This window comes from Drosophila takahashii, chromosome X (genome assembly GCF_030179915.1).
Source record: "Drosophila takahashii strain IR98-3 E-12201 chromosome X, DtakHiC1v2, whole genome shotgun sequence".
Taxonomy (NCBI): Eukaryota; Metazoa; Arthropoda; class Insecta; order Diptera; family Drosophilidae; genus Drosophila; species Drosophila takahashii.
The window spans coordinates 19,601,703-19,623,885 of record NC_091683.1 but is presented as its reverse complement, the minus strand read 5'-3'; the positions used below and the strand labels follow the sequence as shown (position 1 = coordinate 19,623,885).

The 22,183-nt window shown below is 39.9% G+C and overlaps 5 protein-coding genes across 8 annotated transcripts; 2 read left to right on the top strand and 3 right to left on the bottom strand.

Moving 5' to 3' along the window:
* The first annotated feature begins 827 nt into the window (after window positions 1-827).
* Window positions 828-9,365, top strand: aspr (asperous). 4 transcript variants are annotated; one of them, XM_070219113.1, is made up of 6 exons: window positions 828-944; window positions 3,047-3,107; window positions 3,468-3,709; window positions 3,785-3,866; window positions 7,729-8,345; window positions 8,936-9,365. In XM_070219113.1, exons 1-6 carry the CDS (start codon window positions 942-944, stop codon window positions 9,143-9,145), a joined length of 1,215 nt encoding a protein of 404 aa, XP_070075214.1. In that variant the 5' UTR covers window positions 828-941; the 3' UTR covers window positions 9,146-9,365. The 4 variants fall into 4 exon arrangements, with proteins under 4 accessions (XP_070075214.1, XP_016996983.2, XP_070075213.1 ...); XM_017141494.3 differs by having other exon boundaries at window positions 3,047-3,218; XM_070219112.1 differs by having other exon boundaries at window positions 3,044-3,107.
* A 541-nt stretch (window positions 9,366-9,906) lies between these two features.
* On the bottom strand, window positions 9,907-14,352 carry Rab35 (RAS oncogene family member Rab35). Its single transcript, XM_017141479.3, has 3 exons — window positions 13,466-14,352; window positions 12,170-12,469; window positions 9,907-12,106 (listed from the first exon to the last, which is right to left on the bottom strand). The coding sequence occupies exons 1-3, from the start codon at window positions 13,515-13,517 to the stop codon at window positions 11,853-11,855; spliced, it is 606 nt and encodes a 201-aa protein (XP_016996968.1). The 5' UTR covers window positions 13,518-14,352; the 3' UTR covers window positions 9,907-11,852.
* A 553-nt stretch (window positions 14,353-14,905) lies between these two features.
* On the bottom strand, window positions 14,906-17,553 carry Phf7 (PHD finger protein 7). Its single transcript, XM_017141501.3, has 3 exons — window positions 17,231-17,553; window positions 16,662-17,161; window positions 14,906-16,601 (listed from the first exon to the last, which is right to left on the bottom strand). The coding sequence occupies exons 1-3, from the start codon at window positions 17,330-17,332 to the stop codon at window positions 15,668-15,670; spliced, it is 1,536 nt and encodes a 511-aa protein (XP_016996990.2). The 5' UTR covers window positions 17,333-17,553; the 3' UTR covers window positions 14,906-15,667.
* A 223-nt stretch (window positions 17,554-17,776) lies between these two features.
* Window positions 17,777-19,607, top strand: LOC108057291 (delta(3,5)-Delta(2,4)-dienoyl-CoA isomerase, mitochondrial). The gene is made up of 4 exons (XM_017141491.3): window positions 17,777-17,914; window positions 18,048-18,231; window positions 18,293-18,917; window positions 19,457-19,607. Exons 1-4 carry the CDS (start codon window positions 17,863-17,865, stop codon window positions 19,553-19,555), a joined length of 960 nt encoding a protein of 319 aa, XP_016996980.2. The 5' UTR covers window positions 17,777-17,862; the 3' UTR covers window positions 19,556-19,607.
* LOC108057290 (xaa-Pro aminopeptidase 3) lies at window positions 19,541-22,118 on the bottom strand. Its single transcript, XM_017141490.3, has 2 exons — window positions 21,622-22,118; window positions 19,541-20,830 (listed from the first exon to the last, which is right to left on the bottom strand). Exons 1-2 carry the CDS (start codon window positions 22,003-22,005, stop codon window positions 19,601-19,603), a joined length of 1,614 nt encoding a protein of 537 aa, XP_016996979.2. The 5' UTR covers window positions 22,006-22,118; the 3' UTR covers window positions 19,541-19,600.
* Window positions 22,119-22,183: the final 65 nt, after the last annotated feature.

The window sequence follows — 22,183 nt, the reverse complement described above, 5'->3', positions numbered from 1 at the left end:
ATAAATAGCCCGATGCCCAAACAAATAAATATATGAATGAGCCAGCGAGCGGCTGACTCAATCTCTAAAATGATTTAGACTGAAATGATTTTAACTGAAAGCGGGCAGCACAATGCTTGAAAAAGGCGCAAAGTCAACAACAAAACAAGCTTTTCAACAGAATGCTTGGAGAATATTCGCTATAACGCCGCTGCATTTAGAAAAATAAATAGTTTACGATCAACTGGTTGAAATGGACAAAAATTAATACTTTAAATGTTTAATATTTCAACTCTAACCTTTTTACGTTAGTCACAATTTAATACATTTATTTTTATATATTATTTTATTTTTGTATTATTTTTATTTATCTTCTTAAAATGTACAGCAATTTAATATATATAAATAAATAGGCTTAGGCTTGTTTAAAATTTTAATCATCTCTCTTTGGGCTTGTAAAATCATTATTAAATGTATAATTAATTAACACCATTTATCATCAGAATCTGAGCATATATTTGATATATTCAATCGGTTTAAGACTCCAGTGATCTATTCCAATTTACTAAACTGTCAATTCCAAAAAAGAAAAATGAATGGGAAAATTTCAAAATAAATCACATTAGCTGTTGAACTTAAAGGTATTTTCGAAAAAAAAAACTATATTTTTTTCTGTGCGAGAGGAAGGGAATAAAAGGTAGCAGCAGGGGAAAGGGGAAGGGGGAAGGGGGGAAGGTGAGCAGCTGAGAGATGACGCCAACGTCGCTCAGCTGTTTCTCACCTGAGTCAAGAGCCGCGGCCTTATAAATAGCCCAAGCACGTCTAGAAGCCGACTCAGTTGAAATCGAACATTACCCAGTGAAAAAACGGAACCATTTACGAATTTATATATTTTTTTTGTTTTTTATTTTACGTTGTTTATTTGCTGTAGTGCGAGTGAGTTCTAAGAACTTAACCCAAAAATGGTGAGTTGCAGTGGGAAAATACAGCCAACCAATCAAGACTATTTTTGCTGCTATTTTTTTGTTTGTGTATAAAGTTATCGGTTCATAGTAAATGTATATGTTTTTTGATCAGCATCATCAGGAATGTTGTCCTTCGATTAAATAAAATAAATAACTTACATAGATTTAATATAAAAAAATTAAAAATATAAGTTTAAACTTGCCCAAGTTAACTTCTCCTTCGTCTTATTTTGGTTTCTTTACTGCTGATAAAATTACGCACAAAGACAACACGTAAAAAATGCATTCAGGTAAATGCTACGTGAATGGAATATATAACATAAGCCAACATGAAAAAAAAGTAAGGGACAACCCCGACGATAATTGAGAACTTGAGTTTTGGTCGTAATGTTTACTTCCGGTTAGCTAGAAACGCTGTTAACAATCAGTTACCGATCGATTTTAATGCGGAATACCCTAGAAGAATATAGAAAATAAAGAGAAACATTTTTTTTTCATATTTCTATTTAATCAATTAAAAAGAATAACAAAAAAATGTCTTGTTCCCACATAAAGTCTTCTAAGCCCACGATCAGTTGGTTTTTAAGTGGTTTTGATTTGCCTTTTGTCTTTTCATTCTTGTTGTTTTTTGAGAAGATCAATCACTCAAAATTTTTTAAGCTGTGCAAGTAAATAACAAGCCCATTATTCATTTGCTTATGCGACAAAACTAAAAAAACAAACCAATTAATATCTAGCACTCCACTTCACTTAACCAGAGGTGGTTTTTTATAACCCGCAAATAACCAGTGCCAATATATTTTTAAACTCATCATTTACAAAGATGGACATCGTGAACAGATCAAGAACCAAACATGGCCCTCATTCACTTCCTTCGAACAATGTAATCTGATTACAAATTCCCCCACTAAATATACGAATAAAGAAATCCAATTTCCTCTGACAATTCAATTCCCACCCTCAGTGGATCAAACTCAACCCATATACGTGTGATGATCGACAACTTAGTTAATGCGAATATATGCGGACTATCCATATTGGTCGCCCAGAGTAATTCAAAAAGGCAGCCGGTCAATTTGCATAATCTTATTGTTTGACTCCGATTTGATTCATGCTTTTTTGCCCGAATTGAACTTCCAAAGAAGCGGACAACAAGTTTATCTCCTATGTGTCATCCGCAAACAATGATCGTCGGCACCTTGAACGCCGAGAAGCCATATCATCATCGATCGTTATCTCATCGCGTTGCCCGGCTAAACCAAATATGGTCTCAAGTTACTTTCAGGCAGCAGAATCCCATTAGGAAGTCCAAACTAATGTTTGTCGGTCAGTCAATTGTTATTGGGCTTTTTCGAATAATGTGTTCTCACTTCGTGGCGATGACACATAAACCCGCAAGGGGGCTTGTTTCGAACATTTTTGTGAATATAATATAGATATTAACTTGTTTCATTTAAATCGAATTATTTGTATGCCCTATAACTTCTAAATTTAGTAAATTTCCTGCTTATTAAAATTATTTAATAAATAATTAATTAAAAAAAATTAAAATGATGTAATCATAGGGCCTTTAAAGAATCGACTAAATAAAATGGAAATTTAATTTTTGGGGTACGAAAATACTCGTTTTTAAAAATATGGCTTGATGGTTTTAATAAATGACAGTTTTTGGCAAACTCAATGCTATTTTTTTTTGGAACGAAACCAAAAATGCAGAATGCATGCAAGTTCATATATTTTAAACAAACGCACCTACACATTATTACTCATTCGCAGTGTTGTCTCTTTTAAAAAAATTAAATATGGTAAATTTATACAATCAAATAAAAAAAATTAAGTATTAATGAAGTAATAAAAATATATCAATAATTATATAATTAAAATATATTTCCAGGAATAAAATTTGTACTTTCTGGTACACAGATCTTTTCTACATTTTTAGTTTTGTTAAATAAATCATTTTAATTTTTTTTTCTCAAATTGGGAATCTTGATGTAATAAAAATATATTAAAAATTAAATAATTGTAATATATTTCCAGGAATAAAATTAGTATTTTCTGGTACATAGATTTTTTCAATTTTAATTCTCTTCTTGCAGCAGCAGCTCCTCCTCGTGGCACTGGTGGCGGTGGCCATTGGGTCCTTGCCCCAACTAGCCGTAGGTAAAAAGATCGAGAAGCGTTGTGTGAACTGCACATATCGTACATACTACACATACGGCGATGGGCGATCCCTGCAGCGGGTTGTCTATAGAGATCCGGTCTACACACGTGGTATTTACAGAACATTTCCGTTGTCGCTTGCGTATACGTAATATTCCTGCACCAGCACACGATGTACATAAGAGAGCACCGCGCAGCACTGACTGAAAAAAAAAAAATCACTCGTATTTAGTAATTGTAGCAGCTAACCCCTTGTAACCGATAGAATATATAGAATATAATATATGGAAGATAGATAGATATCACCGCTGCACCTGTGCATCACCTCACCACCACTCTTCCTTTCGCCCCTTTGAACAGCCCAACAGTCGTACAGCAGCGGATGCAGCGGGAATCCGTGCGGCGTGAATGCCGTGTGCCAGGAGGCCTCCGGAGGACGTCCTGTTTGCTCCTGCCCGCCCGGATTCAGCGGTAATCCGCTCACCCACTGCAATCGCGGCGAGTGCCTGGACAACGTCGACTGCCGGGGCGACCTGCAGTGCAAGGACAATCGCTGCGTTAATCCCTGCGTGGGTGCCTGTGGCATTGGCTCGAATTGTGACGTAAGTTTGGAGTCCGCCAAAGGGATTTTTCTCCCTGCCTCCCCATTCTGACCACCGGAATTTTCCCCTTCGCAGGCCCGCAACCACGTGGCCGTGTGCAGCTGCCCAGCGGGCTACAATGGCGACCCCTATCACGCCTGCCACCTCAACGATCCGGGTGAGTGCCACTACCAGTTCCAGTAATACAGCGTAATATCCGGGGTGTCATAAGAATCGCGCGAAGCCCACATGTCAATCGGTTTGGCTGAAACTCTGAAATATCCCATCCGGTATTTACCCTTTTTCACATCTGCTTCAGAGTCAACCTTCCTTCTTTGTCACATTATAGATTTTTATTTTACAAGAAATAATTATTCTCACTTTACTAAGAGCCATAGAAAATTTATATGATTTTCATATATATTTTATAAATATTTTTTTATGATATTTTATTAATATGTACAAATTTTTGAAAATCCCTTATTTTTATAGAAAATTGTTACATGTTTATTACATTTTATTAAAAAGTAGGTAATGTACTAACACTTCCATAGCCAAAATCCTTCAACAGATTTATACATATATAATATAAATCTGAAAAGGGTCTTACAATCATCGTTTTAATGGCCATTGATAAAAAAGGAGGCCTTGACAACCTGATTATTTTAAAGGACAGGTGAAATCAGGTCGAACTGGCTTAAGATGTATTTCTTTAAAGATTGTTAAAGATTATAAAAAGGCCCGGAAAAGGAATTACAAAGCAAAAATACCTAAAACTATTTAAAAATCAACGCCTATTAGTTAGCTATTTGTAAACAACAGCATGTTTGTTTATTATTGCTCATAATGAGTTAAAATAATGTGGGAATTCGACTGTTGCGGAAGCCCATAGATTTGATTGACAGAACACAAGATAATTAGCCGACATTGTAGTGCGAATATTTTTAGTGCAACCCACTTGCGAATCGCCTTTTGTCCATGGACTGACGTCTCGCGAATCCAACTGGTATTGTCCAAATCGGGCCAAATATATCAGCAAAAAAAACAGGGGGCTGGGCCAGCGAAGCATGTGGGATTCGGGCTTGCATAATGAAATATTTCGCGCTCAATGATAATAACAATAATAATAATGGTTATAATCCATAACAAACGCCCAACAACATTTGCCCAGAATCGCACTCGGGGCCTTTTGTAATTTTATGGTAATTAGCGTAGCATTTCGTTTTATAATTGTCAAGATCAAGGACGCAGGCGTGTGGGCGAGTGGGCGAGTCCCAAGGCCAACCAGCTGGGAACCGACGGAAAGGTAGCCCCGCGGCCCCAAGTCAACATCCGATTATGGTCATAAGCCTGTTCAGGTCCGCTAACGAATTCAGGTAGCAGTCGTCAGTCCACTCAAAGTCGGTCAATTGGGGAATTACTGAGGGAGAAGATAGCTTGATCAACTACACTAAAAATAAAACTAGAAATTGTTTTTTAAACCTAGTTTTTATTACACATTCAAAATTTAAATTCTCTATAACCTTGTTTTTCAAATTGTAGTCTTTACTTATTTTATTTAGATATTATTTTTTTCGAGGTCCTCCATATAAATTTTATTTATTTTTTAAAGATTTTATTTCTAAACTGTTAATTTTTTATAACACATTGAAAATGCAACTTCTTATAATTTACATTTTTATTTATTTAATTTAATAATGATTTTTTCGATGTTCACAGTATATTTCTATTCAAAACAATCTTAGCTCTTAAATCTCTTTGCAGTCTTTTTTTTTATTACATATTAAACATTGTTTTTCTAATCCATTTTAATTTATTTAATAATAGAAAAGCTTCGGGAATTGTTATTCAATCCAAAGTGCATTCCTCAGAGAAAATCTCTTGTTCTATAGCCTAAAGATTTTATTTCTAAACTCTTAAAACTCTTTGCAAACTTTCCAGCGTTTCGCTCAATCAAAGTTGAGAGCAGGGAAAAGTGAAAATAAATTAAAGGCCATTTTACAACGTAAAAGTTCCAGTAGAATATTGTTTTCGACATGAATTTCTTTAGTTGTTATACTTCAGATTCAGATTTAAAAAGAAAAGAAAGTCGGCATTAATAAATTGAATTTCCTCGTTGCTCATTTGGGATTTCCAAGACCAATCCCATTCCCATTTCGGTTCACGTGTTCGTGTTCTTTCTCCTTCTCCGGCACTTTGCACTCCTTTTTGCGATTTCTGCATCTTAACCGCCCATCGATATTTATTTTCTTGATTTCACTCGCATCCCCTTCTGTGTTGCTTTAATTTAAGTCCCTCGCCTGCGTGCAATTCCCATTGAAATACAATATTTATTTGCATTTCCAATTAGCAACTGACTTGAAAACAATAATTGTAAACGAACAATCTACAGGGACTGGGAGGAGCTTGAGCTTGAGTTTCAGGATTCCATTCCGTTTATTGTTTTTCCTACCGAGAAGCGGAAGCAGCCTGGCAGAGATGCATTTCCTTGCGGGCTGACAATGTCCGGAAACTTCCAAAAGTATTTACCTTAAATACTTTTTCACGAATTTAAGTTCAAATTCTGTAGTCTTTAATCTGTAATAATAGTAATGGATATATATTTCGGTTTAAATGAAAGAGAGCTTTCGTCTTAAACGAGACTTTTTCCCCCAAGACATTTTGCAATCGATTTTCAAAATAAACTCTAGATTTCATTACAATACATTTTCTCGGCGCTGGAAAGTTGGTATACTCCTCGCAAATTATGTCAAAAGGAAATGTAAGAGAAAAGGCCTGATAATGGCGAAACTTTTGCCATCGGAACGGAAAACAACGGAAAATAATTTCTCGGCTTGCTCACCGCACCATCATCATCATCATCATCATAATCAAGAAGGACCAAGAAGAACAACAATTGGCATAAACATAAAAGAAAATATAAGTAGAAACCAAAAATATGCGCATAAATGAGCGCTATTTTGGCTATTTGAATGTGATTTTCTATTTCGACGTTTTGAGTGCCGTGGCCCCCAATTATTGGGCCGACTGACGTCGCTTTCTTGCTGGTTAAAGCGGAACCCTCGGCCGGAACATAAGTCATATGACCCGGCATAAATCAAAAATTGGGCAGCGGCGACAGCGGATGTTGACAGGGGGTTGAAATGAGGTGAAAGGTGGAAGGTGAAAGGGCGCCTCGGTGGACTTTTTCTTCTGTGACTTCTTTGGGCAAAACCTTCAGAGGGTCGTACTAAATCAGGACCAACACTTGGTGATAGCCATTACTCCCATCTACTGGAAACACACATTTCCCTGTGCCACAAACTTTGACTAAACGATTTAAAATGGTTACAAAATTTGGAATAAATTTAAGGCAAATTATATTAAAAACAAAATTGATTCTGTGACACCCATAGGGATTTTTTTTCTTATGTAGGAATAACTTCTAAGTACCACTTTTTTCTATAATTTGATCTTATTATTTAATGCGTTATTCAAGCATGTTGCAATATTTAGGATTATAAGTATATAATATTATTTTGAACAAATTCGATTGATTATAATTATTAGGAAGAATATAACCAAAGATAACGTTTAATTATAAAACTATAATAAAATCAATACATACATATTTAAAATATTTAAAATGGAGTAAAAACTTAGAAAAGAAAACCTTGCACACCCTTAGGTTATGTATTCAATTTAAATATTTTCTCTTTGATTTACTTACATGGCTGTTCTTATTTATATTAAATATTAGAATTTATGGTTAATTAAAGGATTTTAAATAAACAGAAACACATCTTAAGGAGTTAAAAAACTAGTGTTGATCGTATCTACAACATACAAAAGTTCCGATATGATATTTTGTGAAGAATATTTAATATACGATCCATTAAACTTTCTATTTTTTTCTTATTCGTATAAAATATTTTTATTAAATTGATTCAAATAATTTCAAATGAAATCATGCAATATGCTGTATTTATTTTTGCCATTAAACTATTTACACATTAATTTACTTATTTACTAATTGTAAATTCTAATAAATTTGCCCTCAGAGGAGCAGTGCCATCCGAGTCCTTGCGGCGTGAACACCAAGTGCGAGATCATCAACGGCGTGCCCACCTGTTCGTGCAACCATGGCTACGTGGGCAATCCGCTGAGCGGGTGTCGCCATGAGTGCGACCACGACGGCGACTGCAGCGGCCGGGACATGTGCTCGACCAACTTCAAGTGCGTTCCGGCCTGCGGACAGTGCGGCACTGGCGCCACCTGCCGGACGGTCAGCAACCACCGGGCGGTGTGCGAGTGCCCCAAGGGATATATCGGCAGTCCCTACACGGAGTGCCGGCCGGAGTGCTACGGAGACGCCGACTGTCCCGCCGGACGACCCGCCTGCTTCTACGGCATCTGCAAGAACACCTGCGAGGGAGCCTGCGGCATCGGGGCCGACTGCAACCTGCGCGGCCTGACGCCCGTCTGCAGCTGTCCGCGGGACATGACCGGCGACCCCTTCGTCCGCTGCCGACCCTTCACCAAGGAGGATCTCTGCGACCCCAATCCGTGCGGCAACAACGCCATCTGCGTGCCCGGCCACGACAACACCGGGCGGGAGCGACCCGTCTGCAACTGCCTGCCGGGACACACCGGCAATCCGCTGAGCCACTGCAGCCGGGTGAGTCACTATTTGGGAATTGATAAAAAAAAATACATCAAATTGGGAATTCAAAATTAGAGAACTTAAAAAATATATAAAATACAACAGTTGGAACTAGCTAAAAATAAAGTTTTGAGTAACATATGTAAAATAGATATTAAAATAAATAAATTATAATGAAAAAAAAAAAGAATTAGCAAAAATTAGAAAGAAAAAAGTCTAGCTTTCGAAGTTTAAAAACCCTTGATGTGCTAGTTATTTTTTCTTTAGCAAAAGCATTTTTTTAATTTTTTTAAAGGTTTTATCAACTTGGTATTTCTTATATTGTTCTTTTCTTTATTATAATTTTCTTTTTTTATCAAATTTAAATGTAGTTCCGAAATATTAAACAAACATTACATGGGTAAAATAAAATGTAGAAAATTTATCCGATTTTTAAAAATAACATAAAAAAGAGGGTTGCTGCTTATAATTCAGAAATATTTACCTACCTATTAACTTTTTATAATTTTACCATAACATGTTTATAATAATGATAGGGACTTATTTAAGTTAGAGGTCACTATTCCAATCAAGTATTATATTTAGCAATACACTTCTTTTCGCAGGGTGAGTGCCTGAGCAACAACGAGTGTCCCGACCACCGCGCCTGCATCAACTACCAGTGCATCGATCCCTGCATCGGCAAGTGCGCCACCGGTGCCAGTTGCGAGCCAAAGGCCCATTTGGCGGTCTGTCGCTGTCCACAAGGACAATCGGGCGACGCTTTGGTGTCCTGCCGCCAGACGCGCACCTTCCCGGTGGCCAAGTACCACTAGGGAGGATTCCGGAGGAGGAGTCCCGATGCAGCCGCACTGCCTGCCAGTCCCTTAGTCACCTTTCGTCCCTGCCTCAACCTGCACACCAGTCTATCTGTTCGTCCCCTCGAATTCGCCTTCTTCCCATACTAGTCGTTGCATTAACCTCGTACTCTCTCTCTAATCGAAGCGAACAAAAATGTGTTGACAACAATCAATAATACAAGTAAACATTAAACAACCATGTGCTGTTTTACTGGGGGATTTATCCTTATAAAGGTATTAAGGTCCAGGACCTGCCTGCCTTCGCTTTAAGACCTTTATCATGGAGTGGATTTCGCTTTATATCTTTAATATTAAAAAAAAAAACTAGTTTTAATTATAATTAAAACTATATATTAATATAATACAAACCAAATTTTTTCAAACAGCATACTACTTTCGAGAAATCCTTTCAATCATCTGTTGGGATAAGTTCACCGATGTGGTTAATATTCTCCTGGGCATGTTAAAAATTAAGCGTCGAAGAAATCTTCTGCCCATGGAACATTTCGCCTAATAAGAAGAGAAAAGAGAAATTATTGCCTTGTTTAGAATTTAGTTTTTAAATTGTGAACAAAAAACTACTTTATACTCTTCGATAAACAACCAGTTTATAAACAAAATAGTTTGTTATGGTATTTCTTTTGCTCTAAAGCTTTAAGATTATGTTCTTTGTATAAATGGATGGGCTGACGGGATAATAATTCCTTACTTTTGTTCTATACAAGAGCGAAACAAAATGTTGAAAATCATATTATCTTTTATTTTAATCGATAAAAATATACATGTATATATAAATATAGTATTCTTTTGGTTGGTATGAAATATACGTTCTTTTTAATCATGGATAGTCTTTTATTATGAGTTTGCCGCCCTTTCTGAAAGCGTCTTGCAGCAAAACCAATAACTAGGTCATTTTTTTTGGTACCTAACTCAATACATATTCATCTGATATTCGGATATAGCATAAAATGTCTGAATAAACACACATGGATATCCTAAATAGTTTTAAGTTGGATTTTGAGAAATCTGTTCTTATTGGAATGCCAATAATAAATAAGAAAAAATGTTAAAATAAATAAATAAAATTAGTAGAAAGCGGGAATCTTTTTGAATATCTGAAAATATGAAGCCTGTTCCTCTAATGAAAATCGAGTTTTTCGGATGTGTATATCTATACAAATGTTATTTGACATGTAGATTATTGAAATGTCCACTAATATGTGTAAAAAAAATTGTTTTTCAAATGCACATCATTTATTTCACATCTTGGGATTTTTTTTTATAATCGCCTGAAAGTATGCGTTTGTTTTTAGAGCTGAGTGCCGCGCATTTACGAATCGAGACACTTAACTATTGGTATACTGAAGTATTTGATTTACTGAATTCTTCCTGATTATTTGTGATTTAATTTACACATTTTATTCTTTATAGGACGTTATGATCTTAGCTTCTTTCAATCCAGTTGTCAGAAACTCATTGCAGATCCTTTAGTTTAAACGAGAAGAGAGGAAGTGGTGTACATATATACAATATACCTTTTTCACTCTTAAATTAATTATTATAAAAAGCTGGTTATACTGTATTCAAATTACAGTCCGATCACAACAAATCATGTTTTTGGAAAGATACATTTTTATTCTTTCTGATATTTAGTAATGTTTACTATAATTAAATACAAATCCTGCCTAAAATGAGGTTTTGAAAAAAAAATCAGGCTCATTGGTAGTGATATTTAATGACACCCATAATATATAAATAAGAAACAGTAAAATTTGTAAAAGGTTTTTCAGTTTACCCAGTAATTTCAATAAAGGAATGGCAGTTATAATATCAAACAAGTTCTTAAAAAAGTAAGGCAGTTTCCGAGGCAGTAACCAAAATAAATTGAGATTCAAAACAGTTTTCAGTTGCATTTAAATAAAGTTCTAACATAAAGTTCACCCAACGAAAATGAATTTAAATAAGAGAAAAATAAAAAAGTCAAAATAAGTTGTTGGCTGTGGAATTTTCGTCGTGTTTCGAAGACTTTCAGTATTTAATATTAAAACTATAGGAGTATGAAGTGAAGAATCGCGATCGGAAGCCAATAGTTTGCTGTTTCATCTCCCCTACATATATAGAAATGTTTCGTACATTTAGCTTTCGATAAATAGTCGACCTAATACATTTGTTTGCTGTCGCTTTTGCAATTGTAAATACAATTTTCCGTTTGAAATATAAATATATTCTTGTATATAAATATGCGATTTGTTTAAATTTTGTTTATGTATATATTAATATGTATATAAATTGCTAAATACATTTAATTGCGCTTTACACTTTTACACTTTAATTTACGGCTATCTGGCATTATTCCGAATAAAAACACAGGAGGAAAAAAACAAAACAAAAAAAACGTTGTTGTCTCTAGTGGGTTTTGGGTGTGGGTGTGGGTGTGGATTGTGAGTGTTCTTGTGTTGTTGGTTGTTTCTTGTTTGTTTGTTGGTTGGTGTAAGCTATGTCTATGTGAGTGAGTGTGTGCCGTATCATACGCCGAGAACCCTACAAACTACGCGCCCCCACAACGATTCCATCCGCCCCCGGAGTTGATCCAGGTCCTGGTCCAAATTCCGGTTCCAATCCCCGTCCCACCGCCGCCGTCTGTCCAGTCCAGGCAATGCCAGCTCCCGTGCCGGAGCCGCTTTCACCTGCAGCACTTCCCACCCTTGGTGCCCTTGGGATTGGGCTTCAAATGGAGCGTGTCCTTCTGCTGCTCGTTGGGGGAGGTGCGCAGCTTGTGGTCGAGCACCTGCCGCGTGATCGACAAGAACATGTTCTCCACGTTGATGTTGTCTTTGGCGGATGTCTCGTACAGCTCGATGTCCATTTGTTTCGCGAACCGCTGCGCGTCCTCGGTGATTACTACCTTTCTGTCCGGATCATCGTTCTTGTTGCCCACTGTTTGTGTTGAGTAAATACAGTTTTAGTATATGTATCTATTGCATCTATGGGTTTACTCACCTAATACTTTTTTGACCACGTCGCAGTTGTTCTGGATCTCCTCCAGCCAGCGGCGGACGTTCGCGAAGGAGTCGCCGTTCGTGACATCGTAGACCACGATGACGCCATGGGTGCCGCGGTAGTAGGTGCTGGTGATCGTCCGGAAGCGCTCCTGACCGGCCGTATCCCAGATCTGCAGCTTCACGCGCATCCCCTCGATGTCCACGGTGCGGATCTTGAAGTCCACGCCGATGGTCGTGATGTAACTGCCCGAGAATGTGTCGTCCGAGAAACGGATGAGCAGCGACGACTTGCCCACGCCTGCAGGGAATTTCGATTGTATAGAAGAAAGGCGATCCGATTACTATATGTTTATGATATCATAATTACATATGGGTGAGTAGTGAGTGGTCTATGTGGCATGTGAAAAGTCTGGGTGGGGATTGGGGGAGAGTCTTATGCTCCGGTTACCGTCGCAGCTGGCCTGCTCGGATATCGCACTGTATATCCTGGCAGTGAGTCAGCATTAATCATTCTCAGACAGAGATGATCTGTTTTTTGTTTTGGTGGAAAAATTCCCATAATCTATTCAAAAATTATATGAATATTTGAAAAACCACATAAATATGGAGTTGATATATACAAATATAACATAAAAATATAACATATAAAGTGGAGCTTGAAATAATATCGACAATTGGCTTTTTCTCGATATTTAATATTTTTTTGAATCGATATTGTAAAAATATCGAAAATATCGATAATTTTCAAGCTATGATTTAAACTGCGAGTTTAAACTACATTTTTTAATAGAACTATACAATTTCAATTGATTTTTTGTGAGCTACTTTTATATGAAAATAAATATTATAAAATTTGAATAATATTTAATAATAATATATTATAAAATAATGTGAAAATATCGAAAATATCGATCATTTTCAAGCTATAATTTCAATTGATTTTTGTGGGCTACTTTTATATGGAAATAAATAATATAAAATTGTAATATTTAATAATAAAATATATAAACATAAAAAGCTGACAAATGTTGAAAATATTAACAAACTTAATAAACAACATTACTCATACGTCATGTTGTCGTGGTTATTTTTTTTAGAGATATTCTTTTAGAGATAATACAGTTACAGCTCCACATGTTTACTAGCTAAAATTTGGAGGTAAAAATAAAAAAAATAGCTAATTTTTGGCCAGGAATGTGGGGCAAACTGAAATTTACACCTGCCACTTTTTTACACGGTGCTATTTTTAAGCACCTGGTCGTTGGGAAATGTGGGAAGGGCCTGGGAAACTCACCGCTATCGCCGATTATTAGCAACTTGAACAGATGATCGAAGCCGCGTGCCATTTTTGTTTCTCTTAGTTTTTCGTTTTTTTTTGTTGCGTTTTTCCTTGTTTTTGCAAGTGCTTTTATATTTACAGTTAGGCGCGTCGAACAATGCAAAATATACTTTTGTTGTTTTCCTTTTTTTTTGCGCTGCTTGCTCCCACACTCACACACACACGCACACCCTTCTCTCGCTCTCGCCAACTATCGCCCTCTCGCTCGCACTCGTGCTGCCGGCTGAGTATTGGAGATAAACTGTTGTTCTTTCTGGCTGCTGCTTTGTTGTTGTGGCTGCTGGCTGCTAATGTTGTTGTTGTTGTTGATAAGCTATTGTTATTAGTGTTGTTGCTTTGCGAGTTAATTTATGTAAGTGTTGTTGCCGCCGCCTTGTTATTTAATTTCCTTTGATTAACTTTTTTTTCGGCTCTTGCCGTTTATCAGCGGTTTTTTTTAAGGAGAGAAATGCAGCAGCATGGTATGTGGATTCTTTCAATCGGAATAAATGGCTGTCTGGCGGATAAGACTGCGATTAAATGCCGAAAATCGGAAATTGGCTGGCAAATATTTGCAAAGCTCGACTCCCTCGCAATCTTGCTCTCTCTCTCGCTCTTGTACGCACACACTGGCAGGCGCTCACAGACACCACACACACACACGCAGGGCTTTGGCTGACTGTTGAATTTATCTCGATTTCCTTGGCGGCCTGCAAATCTCCAGTTTCCAGCTTGCAGCTCCCGGAATTTATTTTGTTGCAGCGCTGGAAGGACGGGCGGTGCGGATTTGTGGGCGTCGGCGTTCGGGATTAATTATGCTTAATGTTCCGTTTCCATAAACTATTAAACATCGATTAGAGGTGGGCAAACATCGATGTTTTTACAAATTTTGGAAACATCGATGTTTTTACAAATTTTGGAAACATCGATATTTGCTTTTTGACATCGATGTTTTTCGTCTTAAATATGGTCTTATTAATTTTATTGTTTTGTTTTCTTCTTTTGTCGTAAAGCAAGCTTTTTAGCATAATCGGACCAATATTTATTCATGTAAAATATGCATTGTAAGTATCATTTGTCCGACTTAAGTTTAAAGACTAATCGAATGCCCGTAGTGTGACCAAACTCTTACTAACCAGTGTGTGTGAAGTGTGTCCTCGCTAAGCGTAGCGCATACACACACCACATCTAATTGCTAATTGGAATTTGTTTTAAAACAAATTTTTAAATAATCATTTTTTGTTTAAATTTTCTAAGTTTAAATACATTTTATTTTACTCAGATAAATAATCATGAAAGTATGTGGCTTTTAAATATACATATTTATGTTTTCCTTTGTTTTTGCCTTAATGAAATGTAGAGTTATAATTAAAAATCTACAAGTAAACTAAGATAAAAAATGGAAAACATAAAAAATATGATTTTAATCTTTAGTTTATTTGAAAAATTAACTTTTTTTGGAAGGTAAATCACATCACATAAACATATTTTTGATTCCTTTATTTTTGGAAAACTAAAAAAATATTCAATACAAAGTTTAAGTTGCATACAAAGAATTTTGAAGGTTTTTTTTTTTAAATCATTCAGGTGCTTTTCTCAGCAGTTACAAAAAAAGTAATATTTAAAAAAATATTGGTTAAGTGAAAACTAAAAAAAATTAATCATGACAAAGTTCATATTTGTAAATGTTTTTCTAAATCACATTTCATCAGATAGTTTTTTTCAGCAGTTTCAAAAAAAAGTAATATTTGAAAAAATATTGAAGCGAAAAAAATTAATCATGACAAAGTTCATATGTGTAGATACATTTTTTTTACTATTGGTTAAGTGCCCATAAAAATATGTACAAAAGAGCATACTTTTTAAATAAACTTGTAAATATTCATTCCTTAGATTAATTCAAAAAAAGTAAAATAAAAGGTATTCTTCATGCCAAAAGGGGTCCAAACTTATTACCACATTTTTAGTTAGGAGATCTGTGTGGGTTTTTTTTTCTTTTAAGTGGTAGTTGTACAACGGAAAGTCGTAAAATAATTTAACAAGCTAAACAGAGAGTTATAAAATAAAGTAGCAGCAGCGGATGGAACGCCCGCATTGGGATCCGCTGCCTGGTCGATGTTCTGTACATGGAATGTGTATGTTTTAGGGGATATATCTTGTATATAGTATCTTCCCAACCTACTTGCGGTGGGCCAAGTAGCCCGGCAAGCGGTTGCGCGTCCTGTTGGCCACGCAGGACATATCCATGAGTCCGTGACTGGGATTCGAACTGGCCATTGTCCTGCGGCGCAGGGGCTTCACCTCGTTGGGCGAAATGGAGCGCAGGAAGCGCCTGTTGGGCGACAAGCAGCGTTTCTTCTTCTCTGCTTCCTCATTGGCCTGCTTTTCCTCCTTTTCAATCCTTCTGGCGGGCATTGTGCGCCTGGAGCGAATGGTTGAAGAGGTGGAGCCGCTAGTGGTTGGCTCTGTGTTCTCCTGGTTGTTCTGTGCCGACAGCCGCAGACTGCGGCGTCGTGTGGCAGCTTCCGCAGCTCCTGAGTTCTTGTTTTCCTTTTCCACATCCGCTGCTCCCATTGCCGCCATAGTTAAGCGCCTGGATCTGCGGTTAACCGCCGCCGCCGAAGTGGAGGGCAGCTCATCGGCTGGGATTGCCGGCTGCTTAACTTCAACTGCCCGCTGAAAGACCTCCTCGTCGTCCTCGGTGTCGGTGTCATCCCAGCCGGAGACGCACAGCTTGGAGTGTATAAAATCGCGCGAGTTATTAGCGGCTGTTTGGTTGATTGTCTGGTTATTGGACCGCCGCTCCCGGGCGAAAGTCTCGAGGGGATCGCATTCATCGGAGCTGGAGGACAGCTCCTCTTCGTCGTCGTTGGAATTAATAGAGGGCGGCGGAGCGGGCGAAACGATCGAACAGATGCCGCAAACATACGTTTCCTGATCCTGGGCGGTGCAGAAGCTGTGCGACGGATTGGAGCCGCAGTTGTTGCAGTAATACAGAGAAATGGACGTGTCCGAGCGGCCCGCCAAAGCAAGGCAATCCTCGGCGGTGCAGTCCAGCGGTCGCACGAAATGCTCGGCAAAGGCATTCGGTTCGGTCTCCCAACTGGCGTCCCTAAAAAGGAGATTAAAGGTTATTATAAGGATACATATATCAGAGAACCCGTAGTCTTACTGGCTGGATAGAGAAATGCCCATCAAGGCGACATCGTGGAAAACCTTGGCATTATTGCAAAGCGGGCACTTGAAGAAGTAGCCGGCGGTGTTGGCATAAGCCTGCAGGCAATTTCGGTGATACCAGCCATTCCGGCAGCAGGGAGAGTACAACATGGTGACCACATTGAAGCGTTCGCCGCCGGCGATCAGCGGATCCTTGCAGATGACGCAGGGCTCCTGGTCGCTGGAGGGTCGAAAACGATGATGACGCACATGCTGGTGGCAGTACGACTTGTAGGTGTCCCTGAACTGACTCTGGGCGAGATTATCCACGCCGCACTTGGTGTGGAAGGTGCGACGGCAGCCCGACTTGCAGCATCCTATATTGGCGCCCGGTTTGTGGCAGTAGAAGCAGTTTAGCTGCTTGCAGCGACGCGCCTCCGCCACGATGTCGTCCTTGAGGAAGCGCAGGATGCCGATGCGCTTGTTGCCGCGCTGCACGAGGTTCGAACTGAGGTACTAGATAAAAAAAGGGGAAAAATATATATTTTTCCTGGAATTCCATTTAAATATTTGGTTTTCACCTACCAAACAATTGTGATGCACCATCAATGCGCCCTCGCGAATGGTCTTGCCAAAGATCAGTTCATCCGATTCGCTGCTGCGGCACAACACGCACATGTTCACCATGGCTGCGCTTCGCTTTTACCGCCCTTTTATCCCGGAAACTTATTAATTAGCAAGAAATAACAAATTTTGCAAAAACCGACGGCGAAGAAGAAGAGCGGGACGCGCGCGAAATGCCGATTAATCGGTATGCAGCCCTGCGGTCGACAGGGTTGCCAGACTTGCCTGCTGGATTTTTCGATTTTCGGTTTTGCTAACTGATTGTTTGTATATTTCTCGTTTTGTAACGATTTTCATGTTTATTTAGGGCCCTTGCTGAATACTAACTTCCAGTCTATATGGTTATTTTTATGTTTATTTTTAATTTTCACATTACCAGGCTAATAAGTGTAATGGAATAAATAATAAAAACAAACAATAACATACATAACTTACCGTTATCAATTTGCAACGACTAATAAAGGTAATTCACCGTTATCAATTTGAAACCCTCAACCAGGTGGCAGCCCCGCCATTTATCGATAAACAAACAACGACTAATTTCGCAGCCGCAACAAGTGGATTTTATTTGAAATAGTTATTTTTCTATAATTATGTCGCTCTCCCGACTGAACACACTGATGAAGCTGGCACCCCAATCGGCAGGTAGTTGCCCAGTGCCTCCGATAGGCCAAAATCCCGACCCGCGGGTCCAAGATCTCAGTTCGGGGTTCAAAGTCCGATTCGCCGGGTGAACTTTCCACTTGATTTCATTTTATTTTTATTCCTTTTCCGCCAGCTGCCGCCTCCACCGTCATGCGATCTCCCCAGCGGAACCTCTCCGCCCAATCCCAGCCAGAATCCGGGGTCACCGGTGGCCACCATTTCAAAACCCTGGCCATCAGTTCACCCAAACCCTTCGTCTTCCATGTGGAGCTGCATCGTCCCAACAAATTCAATGCCATCAACAAGCAGATGTGGCTGTGGGTTGAGTAGCTCCTCCAATTTGGATAACCAATCTAACTAGCCCTTCTTCTATTTCAGGGAGATCAAGGAGTGCATCGATGGACTGGCCATTAATCCGGATTGCCGTGCCATTGTGGTTTCCGCTGCGGGCAAGCATTTTACCGCCGGAATCGATCTGAATGACATGATGAACCTGGGCCAAACGCTGGCCGAGACGGATGACTATGCCCGCAAGGGCGTCGTTTTGGAGCGCATGATCAAGCTGTACCAGGATTCGATTAGCAGTCTGGAACTCTGCCCCAAACCGGTGATCACAGCGGTTCACAAGGCTTGTATAGGAGCAGGAGTCGATCTGATTACCGCCTCCGACATTCGCTACGCCACCGAGGACGCCTTCTTCCAGGTGAAGGAGGTGGACATCGGCATGGCCGCCGATGTGGGCACCCTGCAGCGTCTGCCCAAGGCGGTGGGCAGTCAATCTTTGGCCCGCGAGCTCTGCTACACGGGTCGCAAGTTCGAGGCGTCGGAGGCCCATTCCTCGGGCCTCGTGAGTCGCCTCTTTCCCGACAAGGAGTCCCTGCTCAGCGGCGCCTTGGCTCTGGCCGAGCAGATAGCCAGCAAAAGTCCCATTGCCGTGAAGACCACTAAGGAGAGCATCGTCTACTCGCTGGAGCACACCAATCAGGAGGGTTTGGATCACATTGTAAGCTTACTTATAGTATATTATTACAGGGTTCGGAAAATAACACACTCTGTAAAAAACTTGTGTTTAAAAAAAAGTTATTGACATGTGTGTAAAAAATGGTAGCTTACATATGTTAGAAACATAAATAACACACACAGTTTATTTGTGTTATTTACACGACGTGTTATTAACACGTGTTTTTTACACAACATGTTTTTAACACAATGAATTTTTGACATATGATATCCTGGCCCAATATTGATTCTTCATTTTCCCTTCGATTCGTTAATGTCCACAAAATGTAATTTTTATTTGTGTTAGAAACACAGTGTGTAAAAAACACGTCGTGTTAATAACACATTGTGTAAAAAACACAAGTGAGCTGTGTGTGTTAACAATTCTTTTTCACATCTTAACACTTTTGTTTTTGACACACATGTCAAAAACTTTGCTCACACTGTAAAATACAATTTTAAATGTTTTTAACATGTGTGTTAAATTCCGAGCCCTGTATTATTATAAATAAGAGCTTGTAACACCTCCCTAATTTCTTACAGCGCCTGCTGAACAAGCTGAACCTGCTGTCGGAGGACTTTGCCCAGGCCGTGGCCGCCCAATTGACCAAGGACGAGAAGCCCGTGTTCGCCAAGCTGTGATTTACCATGTATTTACAATCTAAAATACACCAGCTGCCTTTATGACTAGGAATTCGATGATAGTGCCTGCAATTCGCGCGGCTCCTTGACGCAGCCCTGCGTTAGCACCTCCACCTGGCCGCGCTCGTTGACCAGCAGATCGTCCTCGATGCGCAGGCCCAGGCCGCGGAATTCGGGCGGCACATCGCCGCAATCCTGGCCAATATAGATGCCCGGCTCCACGGTGAAGACCATGCCGGGCACAATCCTCGTGTTGCGCGGCACATGCGGCGTATCGTGGACATCCATGCCCAGGTAGTGGGAGACGTGGTGCGGACAGAAGCGATATCCCTGGCCGGCCAGCTCCTTGTAGTCGCTCACCGACTTGCCGACCAGTCCGATTTCCTGCAGATACTTTCCCAACTTGTAGCAGGTGGTTTCGAACAACTGATCGAGGGTCTCGCCGCCCGGTTGCATCACATTCGCAATGATTTCGCCCTGCAGCTGGTGCAGCATCTCGTAGAGCGTTCGCTGGGCATCCGTAAAGCGACCACTGGCCGGCCAAGTGCGCGTTATGTCGCTCGTGTAGCCGCCATACTCGCAGCCCGCATCCATTAGCACCATATCCTCGGGTCCAATCAACTGGCTATTGCTTACGTAGTGAATTACAGTGGCATTCCTGCCGGCGGCCACCACCGGCGGATAGGCCAAATGGCTGGCGTTGCGCATGCGGCACTTGTAGTCGATGGCGGCGAACAGGTGATGCTCCGATTGGCCCGGTCGCGTCTCCGCCATCAGCTCGTTGAAGGAGCGCGAGGCTATGTCGCAGGTGCGACGCATTAGCTGCATTTCGGCGCGGGATTTGAGCAGTCGCATGGCCTCTATAAAAGTGTAGGCGGGCAGCAGGGGACGCTGCTGGGAGCCGCTCAAACGCAGCATGTTTTCGGCTAGCGAGGGAAGGTCACTGGTCTTCTGGTCGAACCAAATGTGGGGTTTCAAGGCCGCGGCTCGCTTCTCCAGCACCGCCTGGAGCTTGGACAACGGATGTGCCTCCGTGACGCCGAAGAGGGGAACCGCCAGTTCAGGTCCCGTTCGTGGACCATCCCACAGCTCAGCATGCGCATCCTTGGGCAGCATAAACAGCTCGGACTGGACGTTCTGGGCCTCGTCGATGGTCAGCAGGAGCACGGCCTCCGGTTCCAGGCAGCCGGTGAGGTAGTAAAAGTCCGAGTTCTGACGGAATACATAGGGGATCTTGCCGCTCATGTATTTCTTGGTTCCAGCGCCCAAAACGAACTGAAAAGAATGGGTTTAGATATATAACAATTTTTTTTTTTAAAAACCATATGTAAAATCGGCATAGAAAAATAGTAGTTTACTATTTTCTGAATTTTTCATATATTTTGTTGTCCTATTTTTAGGGTCTTTGAATAGTTGTTAACAATTAAAGTAGTAGAAAACCTATTTAAGAAATTTACACATATTTTGTTGTTTTATTCTCTTGACACATTAATAGTAACTTCTCAATTAATATCGTAGCAAAAATATCAAAAATAACAACACAACTATTTTTTCTCCTTCGTGTATTTTATTGCTTTAAAAATACAATTCTAAATTGTAGGTCAAATATTTTTCAGGACCTCGGGTTCGATTCCGAGCGGAGGCAAATAAACTGATTTGTAAGTTTAACTATCTGTGAAATGTAAGAGTCTATAAATAACTTTCATATACGTTAACATAACAAACGAAAATAAAATTAAAAGTAGTAAAAAAAATAAATTAAAAAAACAACAAATTTGTTCACGTAAATTACTATTTTGTAGGTAATCTGAGGAATTTTTTACTATTTAATAGTTGATTTTACGTGGATTTTTTTGTGTAATATGACAAACTGAAATGGAAATAAAAATAGTAACAAAAAATTAATTAAAAAACAACAATGTTTTTTGAGTAAAATACTAATTTGTAGGTTATCTACAATTTTATATGTAATCTACTATTTTTGGATAATTTTCTATTTTTTATGGGTTTGGGTATTTTTCACTATTAAATAGTTGATTTTTTTTTTGTGTAATATGCAATCTCACCATGTGATTGGGACTCGAGTGGCCGTTGAACTCGCCGCCAAAGCTGCGCGCATAGGCGCGTATGTTTTGCATGAGCTGCGCACGGCGCTCCTTGATCTCGGCCAGCTCCACGCCGGGAACCAGCTCCTCCGGCCGGATGAGATGCGGATGCGAGACGCTGGTGGGCTGGCCCAGGTTGCCCTGCTGCTGGCGAAGAATCTGCGCCACGCCGCGCACCTCGGCGGCGTTCACGGTGGCATTGGAGATCGGATTCCCGGAGGAGCTGGGATTTCCAGAGGAGCTCGTGGTCGTTTGGCTCCTGCGGGGCCACAGGCACGTGGAGACGACGGCGCGGCGGCGGGCGGAAGGTGCGAGGAGGCGGTCCAGGCGCCTCAGGACATTCATCGTGCGGCCGGTTGCTTTAAAATCTACAAATTCCACATAAGAAATCCAATCGAATAACAATAACAAGGCGAAAACGGAATAAAAACAAAACGGGCAAAGGTTGCCAGATCGCTAGGTTGGGTAACAAGTGTCCCGCCGATTGGCAGGTGTTGTGATCGATAACTAGAAATGTCATTTT